The 17,135-nt window shown below is 42.8% G+C and overlaps 1 protein-coding gene across 5 annotated transcripts in view; it reads right to left on the minus strand.

Annotated features, from left to right (window-relative positions):
- Window positions 1-17,135, minus strand: part of AKAP11 (A-kinase anchoring protein 11) — a 43,043-nt gene that overhangs the window by 4,051 nt on the left and 21,857 nt on the right. For 2 of the 5 annotated variants that reach the window (XM_082234146.1, XM_082234147.1), the window contains 4 exons: window positions 11,370-11,525; window positions 3,980-4,063; window positions 3,316-3,362; window positions 2,459-2,619 (listed from right to left, as the gene is read on the minus strand). In XM_082234146.1, coding sequence (XP_082090272.1) covers window positions 2,459-2,619; window positions 3,316-3,362; window positions 3,980-4,063; window positions 11,370-11,525 — 448 coding nt within the window. The remainder of the gene's footprint in view (window positions 1-2,458; window positions 2,620-3,315; window positions 3,363-3,979; window positions 4,064-11,369; window positions 11,526-17,135) is intronic. The other 3 variants (XM_082234149.1, XM_082234148.1, XM_082234150.1) reach the window with 3 other exon arrangements.

Consider the following 17,135-nt stretch of genomic DNA (forward strand, 5'->3'; position numbering starts at 1 on the left):
CAGCTGCAATTTCCATGAAGATCTCACCCAACACCCCCGCTTGGGCAGCTGGGCTTGAAAAAATGTTAAATGCTTTCCCCTGAAAGCCTAACCGCTGAATGAGGGGATGGGGGAGGCAGAGAGCATGTGGACGGGTGGCCAGGACCATATGTGTGTCATGGAGATGAGCGTGCCATTTGTATATATTAACGTGAGCATGTTTGGAAGAGAGTGCAGGGTGGCTTTTCCCACAGCTAGTACACAACCCCTGCAGGGCTGCTTGAGAAAGAATGTGGCTTTCAGGACAAAAATTGTCTTGCTTCCCTGACATAAAGGACAACTTGCTTCCACTTCACTCTCTGCTTCAATCCCAGCAACAAAGGAAGTATTTCTAACCAATGCATTAGCCATTTGTTTTCTTTAACTTATAATTTGCAAGTCGAGTAATTTTAAGCTTCTTTCCTTAAAAAATATATATCCAGACTAACAACCACAGTATTAAAATTACAAGCCAGAAACGTTTTGATATTTTACAGCTGTAAAAACAAGGCACTCTCAAAGTCCAGAATTTCCTCTGATTTTCTTAAAGATGCCATTCTTAAGGGTGACACTCCCAAAAAATCTGTACTACATGGTAATGTAGGTAGCAGATAACAGCCCCCCCAAAACCAATGCTGAACAAATATTCATACATCTATCATCATCCCCAATAAATAAGCATTTCACAGTTGTACAAATTAACACTAAAATATGCATGTCCAAAAAGTGTGGTTTCACTGGTATTATTTACTCTATTATCAAATGAAACCACTGACTCCAAGTTAAATTTTTAAGAAGCATGAAGTTCCACAAAGCAGAAAATTAAATTTCCAACTACAAGCCCAGCCACAAAGTTCTGTCATTTTATTTAGTAAATTTAAACAAATTTATTAAATACCATCACAACATAAAAACATAGTAACCATCAAAAACAATAACCCCTGCCACAGTTTACAAAACCATAGATTATTTAATTAGCCAAAGGCCTGGGAGAAGATGAATGTTTTTGGCTGATGCCTAAAGATATGTAATTGTTTCAGCACTTCCACTGCCTCACCCGCAGATGTAAAGGAGAAGCAGAGCTGTTTGTCATCAGCATGTTGCTGACAACTTACTCCAAACCTCTGGATGACCCCACTCAAGTCATTTCATGTAGATGTTAAACAGCACAGGGGGATAAAATCCAACCTTGAGGAACCCCACATTGAAGGCTCCATGGGGCCAAAGAGCACTCCCCCGGCACCACCCTCCAGAGATGACTATCCAAGTTGGACTGGAACAGTGTTATCAAACCAATCTACTAACTTGTTAGTTGAGTTAGCCCAGGGGTCTGCAACCTTTAAGACAAAAAGAGCCACTTGGACCTGTTTCCGAAGGGAAAAAAACCTGGGAGCCGTAAACTCGTCATTATAAAAATAACTTTTTGTCACTTTTTTGATTATTTCTTTGTTTGACTCCTCAGAATTACTCCTCCTCATAGAAATAAACGTTAAATTAACAAGTTATCTTTTTGTGTGTGTGTGTTCTTCACTCCCCTTCAAAACAGTGACCAGCGTACATGCCCCCTTTCAATGTAGCGGGCCGCCGGGAAGGTGACGTTGGGACGGTGTGTGACTAACGCACGCACCGCCCCCATGCGACATCACAGCCAGTACAGCGCCCACCACAGTGGGGAGTGTCGGGGCGCACAATGCGCCTCCTCCCCTTGCTAGTATCCGCCCCAGAGCCGTGGCAAAGGTGTAAAAGAGCCACAAGAACCACAGAGCCTAGGGCTTGCCGATCAGAAGGTCGGTGGTTCGAATCCCCGTGATTGGGTGAGCTCCCTGCCAACCTAGCAGTTTGAAAGCAGGTCAAAGTGCAAATAAATAGGTACCGCTCCGGCGGGAAGGTTAAATGGCGTTTCCATGCACTACTCTGGCTCGCCAGAAGTGGCTCAGTCATGCTGGCCGCATGACCCGGAAGCTGTACACCGGCTCCCTCGGCCAATAAAGTGAGATGAGCGCTGCAACCCCAGAGTGGTCCGCAACTGGACCTAACGTTCAGGGGTCCCTTTACCTTTTATTAATTATTCTATCCATGATTAGACCTGTGAAGGTATCAACTCTCGCTTATTGCAGTACAATAAGCCAGTGTGGTGTAGTGGTTAAGAGCGGTAGTCTCGTAATCTGGTGAGCCGGGTTCGCTTCCCCGCTCCTCCACATGCAGCTGCTGGGTGACCTTGGGCCAGTCACACTTCTCTGAAGCCTCTCAGCCCCACTCACTTCACAGTGTTTGTTGTGGGGGAGGAAGGGAAAGGAGAATGTTAGCCGCTTTGAGACTCCTTCGGGTAGTGATAAAGAGGGATATCAAATCCAAACTCTTCTTCTTCTACAAAACGTGATAAACACAGCTGAAGGATGGCAACTGCAATTTGTACAATGACAGCCCTTTCATTACTCACAAGAACAAACTCCTTTGGAACACCGTCACGGAAATGCAGCTCATCCACCCCTGCTTCGGAAGCTGTCAGCCACTGCAGGGCCATTCTCAGCTGGGAGTCCACAAGGCATGGCCCTATGTCAACATTTATGATTACCAATGCCTTTCCTATGTTTCCCAACCCTATTGCAAGCAAGAGAGAGAATAAAGATGAAAAGCCTAATACTCCGTGAGCATATTTTACTCAATGAATTATGGTGGCCCACTCAGATAACAGCAATACAGTAAAGCAATACAGTAAAGCCTTGTTCACACATGATCCGAGGGCCAGGGCTGAACAGGGAGGTGCTCAAGACTGCAGATATAAAATTATTCAGGATAGCGAAAACCAAATCCGACTGCAAAGAGTTCCAAAAAGATCTCTCTAAACTGCCTGAATGGGCAACAAAATGGCAAATGCAGTTTAATGTATGAAAGTCCACTGTCCAATGTGGTGCATGCTGTGGTTAAGCAAATTAAATAAATCCTAATTTTGACATATACACTCAACTCTAAGTATCTAACCTGAGAAGAGAGAACTTCACCGATTCATCTGGCTGACCAATAAAAATTTCAGCATTCTAGGACTTTAGGGGGAAAAACTATTTCCAAAGTCCCTAAGATGGAGCTGGGTCATTCCCACATACACACTTTGCTTAGAAAAAAAATGAATTGGAATAGCTTCAGCAGAAGCCGCCCAGAAGCTATTACAAAATATAGAGGTCATTCTTTGAAACAGCTGAGGGCTGCTCTTCTGACACAAGTCTCATACAAACTGATCCATAAATAGAGCATTCTTACATCAACTACAGAATAATAGATACATCCTGTTAAGGTTACCTTCAATTGTATCTTTAAGCTCTTCCTCTTTGTCTTCTGTTCCATCACTGTAGGGGAGGAAGGTAGAATTAATGCAAAGCAGGATAATATTAAGGTCTGAAACTTCAATAGGACATTCAAGGAAAACATAGTATGAATTAACCAAAGTATCAAGGAATGATTGTGAAAATGGAAGCTTTGCTTCTCACGCCATTTTCTGTCACGTGGCTTGTAAATTTCCCAGATAAAACTTTAAAAGAAATTCTACCTTTCCCTTTCAAATATGGAGTTTTAAGAAGGAGATATGTTATTATTATAATGCACTGAATTATATGCAATGGTTCTAATTACTAGGAGAAAATAAATGATTAAACAAAAGGGGAAACAGAAATATTGTAGGAAGCAAGCTCTTTTTTATGAAGAGATAATTGGAAGCATTTAGAATAGCAAGCAGAACATGCACAAAAGTGTTGCATTTTACATGTTTGTCGGGACAGTCACACTGTAGCACAGTAAAATGGACCCATTCAGTATGAATTTGTTAAGGAAAATCATGATCAGGTGAAAAGCGTGTGGGTAATGAATCACATTTCATATATGCCAGTTTATTCGGTCTTGAAAAATTATGACTTCATGCATTAATATATGAGGGACTAGCCTGTTTCAATGTCTTGGTTTGACCAACCTGTCTGATGTTGGAAAGGATAAATTCTCCTCATACATATCTCCTTCTAAACCAAGACTGCTCCAGCTACTGCTGTTACCATTACTGCCAGGGGAAGAAGAGAACAGAGCTGAACTAGAAAAAAGTTAGCCCAAACCAGAACCCAGAATCTTCATTTTCCTTGATGCGCTCTGTCCAGATTCCTGAGCTGTGGCACCATTTTCTTAATAAGTATACAAAAACACTTTGGGGGGAAAGAGGTACAAAGAAACAAAATGAAAGGGCACCTATTAACACTGCTCAGAAAAATAAATGTGAATTCACGTGGCACTTTTCTCCCACTGCCAAACGACTTCTGCAATCCTCATGTGCTGAGCTGGTCCAGGTCAGAACAGGTGCAACACAGCTTCAGCAATGCAGCAACTGACAAAGGAATAATTTGGATTTCCTAATCGTTTACATGAATGTCAAAGTGCTGAACCAGTATCAGTTTCTTTCGCAAACAGCAAATTCCAAGGCTTGCATTCAATTAAGTTTTAACCAGAGTAAACTGACTGAAATGAATGAACACACCTAAGTGCATTGATTTCAGTGGTCTTCTCCGAGTAAATATGGTTGAATGCCACACTCTATAGTTTCTTTGCAACGCTGTTTCAAAAATCAGTGTGTTGAGAGAGAAAAAGGTTTTGTGAAGGTATCTGAAGTCGCCTTATACCAAGTCACGCAGACCATTAGTGCATCTAACCAGGTATTGTCACCAAACGACAGTAGTGCTTCCAAGGTATTTGGTAGACGTTCCTTGGCCCTCTTCTAACAGGGACAGCCCATAAACCTGAGACATCCAGGACTGAAAACAATATTTGTGCTGAAAACCTGTAGTGCTGGAGGTGGCTAGGATGAATCAGGTGTCTCTTCTTCTGGCTCCGCTAAGCTCCACCACTGGGGAACAAGGGCTCTGCTGCCATGAAGCGCCCCCCCCCCCACTATCACCAGCAATATTCCTGCTGTAAAGTGTAAAGCCATCAAATCCACTGGGTCCTAAACCAAGTCCAGCTACTGTTAATGGGGCTGATCCAGGCTTCTCTGCTGTTCTCGGCAGGAAGTGGTGCAGAGGAAAGCAGCCTTCCTACTGCCCTCCTATCATCTATCCTGATCAGCAGGAGCAGCAGAATCCCAAATGCAGGGATGCCTCTGCCATTCGCTCGGCCCCACTGCTCTTGCCTTGCTCAGACCGTCAGAATTACAAGCGACGTTTACACTGCTAAAAAGGAAAGAAAGAGGAATTTTAAAGTACCTCTAAGGCCAAAGTTCCTTTGCTAGAGATCTTGACCACACACTGAATAAATTCGTAAGTAAGCCAGTATTTATAATGCAGATGAGGAGTCAAGTGAGAAAGAAAAGTTTGCATTGGAGATCTAAGTTAGAAATTTAAGAAGCCCTGCTGTTGTTCTGTTGCCTGTCAAAACACTTTTAATATACAGTGGTGCCCCGCAAGACGAATGCCTCGCAAGACGGAAAACCCGCTAGACGAAAGGGTTTTCCGTTTTGGAGGTGCTTCGCAAAACAAATTTCCTATGGGCTTGCTTCGCAAGACGAAAATGTCTTGCGAGTTCCTGCGGGGGTTTTCTCTTTCCCCCCCTTTTTCCCAAGCCGCTAAGCCGCTTATCAGCTGATCCGCTAAGCCCGCTAATAGCGCTAATCCGCTTGCTTTGCAAGACGAAAAAACCGCAAGACGAAGAGACTCGCGGAACGGATTCTTTTCGTCTTGCGAGGCACCACTGTATATAAAATATGTCATGACATGGGACTCCTCAGCCTCAGGGGAAGAGGTCATGGATTGAGAACTTCTTGGACTAAGAACCAGTCTTTGATATCTGCATGCTGAAGTTCTATAACGCAGGGAGCCGTAAATGCCAGAACTTCTCTGGTCTGAAGAAGCTGCACTACCATCTTCTGATTCTAAGGACTCCAGCTCAGAGGCCATACGCAACCAACTTCTCCAGTGCCACCAGAGGCCCTCGTTCTTTAAATGGGCTAGACTCCCCTCATCAGTGGAGGGGCTAGCTGTTCTAAGGATGCTGCAGACCTTTAAGGCCCAGTCTGAATTTGCTGGTTGCGGGAGCAACAGTCAAGCCTAGCCTGTCTGCTTCTAGCCTAGGTTCTACTTGGTGCTACCCAAGGTTCATCCCACTTTGCTTCTTTGCCTTTAGGACTTTAATCTCTACTTTGCCTGGCTTTGTTTATCTGGACTTTGCTTTCCTGGAACTTGACCTATGCTTGACCCAACTCTGCTTCTTCAACTTGGAACAAATGCTAGTGTATGACCTGGTGTCCCAGGACACTGTGCCCGTCACAAGTCCCATTTGGCAAGAACCTCATCCCCCAGCTGGGACCACTTCCTTTGGCAGAACCAAATGGTGTCAATTTAGCAAAATATTATAAACTAGAGTGATGTACTTCTAAAAATAGGAAAGTGGTTGTCAGTCTAGCTCACATTTGCAACCAGGGGAGTTAAGTCTGCACCAAGTGGGGGTGCACAAAGCTGGGAGTTTTAATTAATCAATCAATCAATCCCCCACCTTTTTCCCTGACAATGACTCAATTAAAGACCCACACAAGTGGTTTAAGTTTTTTATTATATATATTGTGGTTTCATATTTTGATTTTGTTCTGTGAACTGCCCTAAGACCTCTGGGTACAGGGCGGTATATAAATTCAATAAATAAATAAATAAAATTGTCTGAGGCAGCTTTTGACTTGTGTTTCTTGCAGGTGGAATGAAGGGTATATGTCTCTTGTTCAAGGGCAACCAACCCAGAACTTTGCTGAGCATGCCCAAGGCCACAGTGTGTCCAACAGAGCTCTTTGGATTCCAGCCAACGGCATTAAAGTCTGTGACACAATGTCAATTTCCTGCATATAAAACACCAACCATTTCTAAAGAATCTTGGGGGAAAATAATTTGCTAACTAAATTAAAAGCCGATTCTCAGATGGAAGGCATTGTCGGTCAAACAATTAGTAAATCCTTATGGATAATTACAAATCTAAATAGCAGATGAAGATTCACTCTCCACTTTATGCTGTACATAGGCAGGAACCTTGTAACTGTAATCCGAAGTCAAGTGCTCATGAGTTTCCCCTTCCTTCTTCCTCCCCTTACAGTTTAAATGGTTAAATTACTTGTTTGATCAAACCAGTTTGCCATTGCCTTTAAAGCAGCAAACTGGTCTGAGTGAGTTGTCCAATCAGAGATTGCAAAACAAGATCCAACTGTGATTTGAAATCCTTGTTTGGGGGACTCACGGAAACAATAATTTGTTAGATCAGACATAATGTCAAACTATGGTTGGCTCAAATCAAAAAGCCATTAATCTAAGCACGGGAAGGAAGGCAGAGGAGCACAGTATCACAGGCTGAATGCCTTCCTGAGCCCACTTATGAATCTAGTTCATCTCCTCAACAAGAGACGTCCAACTTTCAGAGGCCATCAGTCCACAAACCAATCAATCCAAACAGTCCAAACAACCTACAGAAAGTGAAAAGACGGCCAGAAATGTATCTTGTGGCACAAGTGTAAGTGCTCAGAAATTATATTAGACTCCGCAGTAAAGCTGGTGCCATTTAGTAGTAACTAGAATTAAAGAACTCCAGGCTCCCAGGCAGTCTCCTATCTAGGAACTGATTAGACTCAGATCTGCTATATCAGATGCTGTATCATTTGTCTTTAGACTAGAGACACATTTCATCGTCCCATTCTCTACCAGAGTCTCCATCAGTCCATACTGCTTGAGCTTGCATGGGAAAACATCATGAGCACTATATCAACATCAAGTTGGATGCCAGGTATCTACTGTTGACAGTGTTTCTTTATAGAATCTAAATCAGTGTTTCTCAACCAGGGGGCATATGAAGATCTCAGGCAGGATGGGAATGTTGTTTTTTTTAAAAAATGTGGATAGTGTACGAAAAAAAATAAGTCACAAACTTTCAATCCAATTAAAAATTCAAATAAAATAATTACAGGAGCCAGGTTTGAAAGGGTGTGTGGGAGGTTTATGTTACCTAACCGTTTAAAAAGCTTGAGAAACACTGATCTAAGTCATCCTTAGCACCAGCTCATATGTGAATGGTCACACTTGGTTATGAAAACTGTCACTTACAGATAACAAACCCACAAGAACTCTTTATCCTTCACTGGTCAGGTTTGCTTGTTCTTTCGAGTGTATATTTAAGAAATGGTTTAATTTTATGTTTGTATACTCCAAAGATAGCTTATTATGAGTTGTTAATGTGCAGGCACTATTTTAGTTACTTGCTTTGTGAGAAATGAGTCTTTTCCCACTTTTCAAGTGTTTTTAGCCAAAATGTGAAATCAGAGCTGTCCCTGATTTAGTCACACATGCACCAGGAAAGGACAGCAAATAGCTTCAAAATAACCCAGGAAGTTCCTTCTCCAGACAATGAAGAAAGGACTGTCTGATTCATTTTGAAGCTGCTCTTTCATCTTGCAATAGTGTTCTGGGAAAATAATTGAGAAATCCAGGACTTTAGCGTAGCTGTGACTGGGTAGTTGTGCCCCAACCCAAAGGCAAAGAGTAGCAGCACAGACAGCAGGAGGAGTTCATGGTCTAACTCAGGTATATTTCCATGGGAGGAAAATAAATTAACCTACAAATGCAAATAAAGTCCGTCATTACTATAACCATATTGCATAAAGAGGGGGGCATTGTGACTGAGCAACCCAGAGCAGCTATACTAAAGTGGGGAAGGGCGGGGCTGAGAAAAAGTTGTATGTGAAAACTCTGTGGTGCAGTCCAGTGTTGTCATCTAGCCTCTTGGCTTGTTAGGGAAATGACTGCAGCAGCAAAATGGGGGAGAAGTGATTGCTTCCCCCCCCCCCGCAACCTCGCCATGGAGAAAAATAGGGGGGTTCCTGGGTTGTGTTGTCACTGCTGGTATAAACCAATTGGTATATTGATATCAAAGGCTTAAATCCTTTTTTGCTCAAGAGAGGTGGTGTTATTGTTTGTTATGTGCTGATGATAATATTAAGAGTTGTTGTTACAGATAGGTAGCCGTGTTGGTCTGCCATAGTCAAAATAAAAAAATTCCTTCCAGTAGCACCTTAAAGACCAACTAAGTTAGTTCTTGGTATGAGCTTTCGTGTGCATGAAAGCTCATACCAAGAACTAACTTAGTTGGTCTTTAAGGTGCTACTGGAAGGAATTTTTTTATTTTGATTAAGAGTTGTTGTTATTCTGATTTAGAAAATTTCTTACCCATCCTTCACCAGAAGATCTCAGGGCATGTTACGGCAATGCAAAAATTCAGTATTTTAGCCTCCTCGCTCCCTCCCTCAACTGCCATCCCCTGAAGGACCATCTCACTCCCTGAGAAAGAGGAAAAAAAACTTTGCTGAGTTGCCACTATCTAGTTCCCAGCAGGGCCCCTTCTGCTGCCAGTTGCTACTGCACACACTTCTGGAAAACCATATTGCCCTGAGGGGAGCAGAGAAGAAGCAGTTCCAGCTTTTGCTTTAACAAACGCCTGCATTTGAAATGTATTGCAACTTTTAAAAAACCCACACTGCTTGTAACCATCTTTTGTGAACTGCTCGGTGTCGTCTGCCTGAAAAGTGACATAATAAATACCTTAAATAAATAAATGTTATGAAATACAAAAGATGCCCCTAGAACAGTGGTTCCCAAGTACCTAGGTACTGCAATACCCCATTTTTCAACAGCTAAGACATGGAACGCCTGCTTTTGAAAATGTTGTTCTCGCTATGGTAGTTTTTGTTATGTGAATGGTGCCACAGAGCTCCACCCGCCCAGGTGGGTTACACAGACCACCAGTTGAGAACCACCGCCTTAGAATACACTGCTTGCTTTAGCAGTTTGCAACTGAATTTGTCCAGCAGGGGCATCTGAACCTGGGCTGCGCAAAATCTTCATCCCCTCTGAAGTACCTACCACAAGCGTTCTTCCACCGAATATGGCTGGGGAGTTGTGGCCCTGCAGATCCTCCTGGGCTACAACTCCCATCACCACGAAGCCCTGGCCCTGCTGGTTTGGGCTGAAGAACCCCAGCAGCTCCAGGAGGGCTACCTGTTCCCCATCCCTAGAACACAATATTGACAGCCTAAGATCCACCGAGGAAAGACTTTCTGTAAGGTAACTGCTTTATAGCAGATGGAGTTTTTCCATGGTTTAAGAGTTGCACTGTGGGGGGAAGTAGAGCTCTTGTGTCTTTAACAGCAGTGTGACAGGCAGAAATGCAGGTTAAGACTTTGATTATATGGAAATACAATTGTGGGGAAAGCTTCATCTGTTTACATTCTGTCTGTCAGACACCTTAGTTCTAAAACTGTGGTTTAATAAATTGCTGGAAGCCACCCAGAGTAGCTGGGGCAACCTAGACAGATGGGTGGCATAGAAATAAATTAGTAGTAGTAGTAGTATTACTTGTGTTTTGCCCAATATATTTTTGGGGCCTCCACCCCAGCCACAAAGAGGATGCAAACTGCATATGCAAATTGTATCTAACTTTGTCACTGACTACAAAGGAAACAGAAAATATTGTAAGGGCACCTCTGCCTAGAAATGCCAAGCCAACAGGAGTTATAAGTAGGAGAAATGCAGCTGGACCTTCCACTAAGGATGTGTTCTCTTTTTAAAAGTTGCTTGTAAAATTAGTGCCCTTTAAAATGCCTACAGAATGATTCATCTGATATTTGGGAAGTCGGATGTTGCGGATGGGCAACTAAATGTCAGGATGGAAAATGCCAAAGTTACAGGCTGCAGAAAACTGGCTGAGTTTTCCACTGATAGCATAGAGAAATGATGGGGAAATAGATGAAGAAATGGAATTAAAACAATGGTGTCATGTAGATCTCTTCTTATCACGGTAGTTCTACCACTCCAGTCAACAAGAAGTCTCCACTGCCTCGTTTGATCTGCATTGAGATTCTTGCAGTGAGTTTATGTTTTGCTCCTGCACAGGCACATATTAATTAAGCCATACATTACATTATTTACAATGTTTAACTCTGACCGAGTCACATCCCATACAAATAATATTTTGAGGAATTTTCAGAAGTCACACTTGTATACCATGGTTTAATTAACCATGTGTGAAATTTTAATGTAAGGTTAATTTCCCCTTATAACACCAAGATTACCGTGGTAGCTCCCAAGGGCAAGAATTGCTTGATTTAAGATTTCTTTTTACATAATGGTGTTTAAAGTTTCATTTGTTTATTACTTGTGTTTTAACTTTTTGACTATTGAAAATAATATTTTCCCAAAGCTGAATTCAAGTAAAAAACTGAAACTTTAAAAGAAATGCAGGGCTGAAGGATAAACCGTATCATTAAGGCTGTGAGCATGTACAAAAGGTATTTTAGTTACCTATCACTGAGGTGGAGAAAGCTGCTATTCTCATCAGGATGCTCATCTTCAAAACTCAGGTTGGACCAGCTGCCAGTGCTGTCATCACCAGTGCTGAGACTCATCTGCTGGCTGACTATGGATTCAGCAGAATTAAACCCTTCTTTTCCCACAGAGCTAGGTAAAGATTAAAATGATAGGATCACTATTGTGTTGCATATAGTTCCATGGCACTCCCAGTTTGGCTTCTTGCCGCCCCCTACTGTTGCCCACTGGGGGAATGTGGATGTGCTGATTAAGATAAATAAAGCTGCAGGAGACCTTTTTTCCTCTGAGCAAGGAGCTCCTTGACAAACCTTTCCCTGCCAACTGCTTAAAAAATGAATCAAGACCTAAATCAACTACCTTCAGTTGGTAGAAAATGTAGGAAAGGTAGGCATTAAAAAGGGAGGGGGAAATCTGCTCCATTCCTATTACAAATGCAGCTTGAGCTGCCATCCATTCTAAAATCTTGACTATAAACTTTGACTCTTCATCACATTATTCTTGCTCATCTGCAATCCTATGCATATTTACACAGAGCAAGCTCCATTAAATTCAGTGAGACTTGCTTCTCATTTAGAATGCAGAGGATCAGACTGTAACACTGAATAGTTGCCTCACAAAGCATCTTCTGCCAGCTAGAGTTTCAAAATGCTCATTTGGTTCTTCTAGTTTCAAACTGCTACTCTGAACGTGACACTTTCTCAGAAAAGAGGACCAATTTGTCTTTTCCCTCTCTGCTTCCTCTATTGCCCCTGCAAGCTTGTTCAGTTAGGAGTTTAGCCTGAGCAGACACTTTCAGCTCCCATATTGCTTCGGAGTGAGTTGCCCACAGTTCTGCAGCACCATGTCTTTGGAATCTGCATTAATGATCCAAACAATCATAGACATAACAGTGTGATGGCAGCAACAACAAAAAACATAATGCTATTCTAGGCTATATCCACAGAAGCAAAAAGATTCCTGCACTGCAGGGGGTTGGACTAGATAATGCTCTTGGTCCCTTCCAACTCTACAATTCTATGATTCTAGTGTCCAGTGTCCAGATCAAGAGAAGTAATCATACCACTCTATTCTGCCTTGGTCAATCCCCACCTGGAGTCCTGTTCTGGGTACCATAATTCAAGAAGAATATTGACAAGCCAGAATGTGTGTGCAGAGGAGGGTAACCAAGATGATCAAGGGTCTGGAAACCAAACCTTCTGAGGAATGGTTGAGGGAGTGAGTTATGTTTAGCCTGGAGAAGAGGAGACTGAGAGGAGATACAACCACCATCTTCCAATATCTAAAGGGCTGCCACATAGAAGATGGAGCGAGCTTGTTTTCTCCTGCTCCAGAGGGTTAGAATCAAACCAATGGCTTCAAGTTACAAGAAAAGAGATTCTGACTAAACACCAGGAAGAACTTTCTGATAGTAAGAGCTATTTGACAATGGAAAAGACTCCCTTGGAAGGTTGTGGACTGTCCTTTCTTGGGGGTTTTAAAACAGAGATTAGGTGACCATCTGCAAGGGATGATTTAATTGAGATTCCTGCATTGCAGGGGATTGGACTAGATGACCCTCAGGATCCCTTCCAACTCTACAATTCTATGATTCATAGAATCAGATGGTGTCCCACATCTTATATTTGCACAGTTGGTTCTTCCTGCCTAACTGCAGAACCTATTGAGATTTATTTTGTTAGTTTGAGCCCAGTTCGTCCAATCAGTTAAGGTCACCTTGTATCCCAATTCAGTCTTCTGCGGCATTAGCTACCCCAGTTTGGTGTCATCTGCAAATTTGATAAGCATCCCATCAATAGCTTTGTCCAAGTCATTTATAAAGAAAATGAACAACAATGGGCCCAGGCTGAACCTTGCAGCACCCCACTTGCAATGTTTTTCCAGGAGGACAAGGAACCATTGGTGAGTATTCTTTGGGTTCGGGTCAGTCAACCAGCTACAAATCCACCTAACAGTTGCCTTGTCTAGCCCACATTCTACCAGCTTCCTTGTTAGAATATCATGGGGACTTTGTTAAAAGTCTTACTTAAATTAAGTTACACTATATCCACAGCATATGGATCCCCTGATCCACCAAGCTTGTAACTCAATAAACAAAGAAAAAGATTTGTTTGGTATGACTTGTTTTTAAGAAACTCGTGCTTGGTTTTAGTAATCACAGCATCCTTTTCTAAGTGCTCACAGACTGATCTGTTCTATTATCTTTTCTGGTACCGATGTCAAGCTCACCAGTCGGGAGTTACCTGGGTCTTCTTTTTTCTCCTTTTTGTAGATGAGGACAACATTTGCCTACCTCCAGTCTGCAAGGAGCTCACCTGTTCTCCAAGAATTCTCAAATATTATAGACAGAGGCTCTGAGATTACATCTGCAAGCTCCTTTAGTACTTTTGGGTGCAGCTCATCAGGCCCTGAAGATTTGAATTTGTTTAAAGAAGCTAGGTGTTCTCTTACCCCCCTCTATTCCTATCTTGGGCTGCAGGTCCCTCCTTGCACTGGGCACTGCTTTCCTACTGAGTGAAGACAAGAGGCAAAGTAGGTGTTGAGCAGTTCTGCCTTCCCTGTCACCTAGTAGCATTTCTCCATCTTCTACACAGAGGACCTACCACATGCTTGTTCCTCTTGATTTGAACATAGCCAAACAAACCTTTTAAATCATTTTTAACCTCTCTTGCAAGACTGAGCTCATTCTGAGCTTTAGCCTGCCTGATATTCACCTTTGCAACTGCTGGCTATTCATGCATTCTCCTCCTTCATGATTTCTCATCTCTTCCATTTCCTATACATACCCTTCTTAAAGCTCAGCTTATCTGTAAGATCCTTATGCAGTCATACTGGCTTCTGTAGATGCCTTCCACTTTTCTTTCTTTTTGAAATTGTCTGCACTGGAGTCTTTATTTCACCTTTAAGAAACTCCCATCCATCTTGGACTCCCTTCTCATTGATTCATTGATTTTAGAACTCCACTTTCTACTTCCCTCCATACTGAGAACTGTCCATTCATTCCTACTCCCTGCTTCCTGTTTCTTAACTCACTGCTCCCCTTCTGTATCTTGATACAGAGCAGTGAGTCTGCAGGAGGAATGTGTGCTGGGCCCGGGGGTAACCCGTGCAACACGGTCCAGGACTGGTCCAGAATCCGAAGGTTCCGCTAGGAGTCAGTCCGACAGGGCCAAGGCAGGACACGAGGCAGGAAACCAGGCAAGGACAGGTACAGGATCTTGCATACAGCAATGTTGCTCCCGCAACCTGAGGCAGGCCCCGACAGCCTTTTATCTTTGTCGGGGTAACGGCTGGTCCTGACTCACCTCCCTTTTTCGCCCGAAGGCGAGCATTCCTCCTGCGAGTACTCAGGTCTCTCCTTCTCTCAGACCTCAGTCGCTGCAGCTCGGGAGACATTAGTAGGTTACTAGACCCAGGGGCCACCTCAGCCTCCCCTGACCAAACCGGTAGTGGAGCAGCTGTAAGTGATGGCCCAGCTGAACGCAACGAGGTAATCCCTGCATCGGGAGCCAGGGCAAGCTCAGGCCCCTGACTTGGCCCAGCTGGTGTTTGTTGCAGGGGAATCTGTGCAGACTGGGACTCTTCAGGATCAGGCCCCAGACTTGGTTCAGGTGATGCCTGAGGCAAAGGATCCGGTGCAGACTGAGTTTCCTCTGGTTCCGAGTCCAAGCCCGAGTCTCAGGCCATCACAGAATGACAGGAACAAAGGTATCATGTTGAGGAATGTGAGTGCAAGAGTGCTGTGCGCTTCCCAGAGGCATCTAGGAGCTCCCTGTGGGAACAAGATGCTGGACTAGATAGGCCTTTGGTCTGATGATGAGTCCAGATCAGGGAGCGCAAATGACATCAGCTCCTATGAGCCAAGAGAACTGTAGTGGCAGCTCTCTCTATGCCTGCCCGCCCCCACCTTCCCTGGAGGATGCTGAAGACCTCCATGTCCTGACACAATGGTGCCCAGCTCAGGAACCACACATACCATCAACTAACTGTTGGCATGAGAAGACTGTCTGTCTTTGGATTATATATTCTTATTGCTTAAGTGTTTAAATTGCAAAACGTCTTGGGTGCCTTGGCAGAAAAGCAGTATATAAACCCAAAAATAAATAAATAAAATAATAACAATAACTAATGAATTCCTGATCCACAAGAAGACCTCTCCTCTTACTCTGTGACTGCTTATATGGCATACTTTGTCAAAAGGTACATAACGTCAGTAAAATCATCTCCATCTGTATGCTTTGTTGACACTCTCAAAAGACCTCTCATAGCATGTTTCTTCTATATGGTTGGTATTTTTATCTTTGGCGATGCTTTCCACTACTTTTCCTGGAACAGATGTTAAGCTAACTGGCCTGTACTTTCCAGGATATCCCCTGAATCCCCCCTTTAAAAATAAAATAATGTGTTACTTCCCAGTCTTCAGGTACTGGTTTTAGGAAGAAGTTACGTATTTTTCTTAGACAATCAGCAATTTCCCATTTGAGTTATTCAAGAACTCTTGGGTGGATGCTATCTGGATTCATCAATTTGTCATTTTTATTTTGTCTATAAAGTCTGTAACTTTTTTGTCACCACTGTTTGCATCAGTTCTTCAGACTCTCCACCTATGGAAGTCAATTCAGGCACAGGGATCTACATCATATCTTCCACTGTGAAGACAGATGCAAACAATTCATTTGTCTTCTCTGCAAACTCCTTATCCTCTGTTAGCACACCCAAGGTACTCCTGTCATCCTAAGATCCAATCGCCTAACCAGCTGGTCTTCTGCTAGTAATGTATTTAAATAACCTTTTGCTGTTGACCTTTATGTTTCAGCAACATGCTCCTCAAATTGTTTTTAAGCATCTCTTATGGCCTACTTGCATTTCTTTTGCCAGAACTGAAGTGTGTGTGTGTGTGGAGGCTTTTTCTTTTTTCTTTAAACCAGGATGAAGCTTGGACAGCAGGAAATGGGACTGGAATATAGAGAACTGAGTACGAATGAATGAAGACATAACAAGCAAATAAGCATGGACTACTACACTATAAAAATGTGTCAGAACCCATGGGGAGAAATCCATCATACCGGACTAGAGAAGGGCTATTCTGGACACTTAATGACAATTATAATTGAAGAGTTACTTTTGGACTTTTTGAGTGAAAAAAGGTGGACCTGGGGTGCCTGGGAGTGAAGACTGAGAAAACAACACCTAGCAGACTGAGAAAAAGCTGGACCCTAAACCGGCTAGAGATTACTTGGAAAGCATACTCTGAATACCTTGAACAATTGTCATTTACAAAATTGTCAAACAGAAAATCAAAAGATGCTTTTTCTTCTTTATTTCTCTTTTTATCTTCCTTTTCTATAATCTTTAATTTTTGTTTTCTCTCCATAAATTTTATCTATATTTATGCTTTGTTTATTGAAGTTTCCTATCGTGGATTAATGAAGATACACACTAAGGTGACGGAAGGAAGGTGAAAGGATCTCTGAGGGTGGGAGCCTGGGGGAAGAAGGGGAAGCTCCCAGGTGAGAGTGGGGAGGATTGACTTTTCTGTGTGTGGAATAAGGATTAAGATATAATTGGGATAGAGGGTCTGATATTTATTCTCTCTTCTTTCTCTTCTCTTCCTTTATTTTCTTCTTTTGCATACAGTGGTACCTCTGGATGTGAATGAGATCCGTTCCAGAGCCCCGTTCACATCCTGAAGCAAATGTAACACGCGACTGCGTGTGCTGCGTTTCACCGCATCTGCGCAAG

Source organism: Podarcis vaucheri, assembly GCF_965113315.1.
Source record: "Podarcis vaucheri genome assembly, chromosome: 8".
In the NCBI taxonomy this organism is placed as follows: Eukaryota; Metazoa; Chordata; class Lepidosauria; order Squamata; family Lacertidae; genus Podarcis; species Podarcis vaucheri.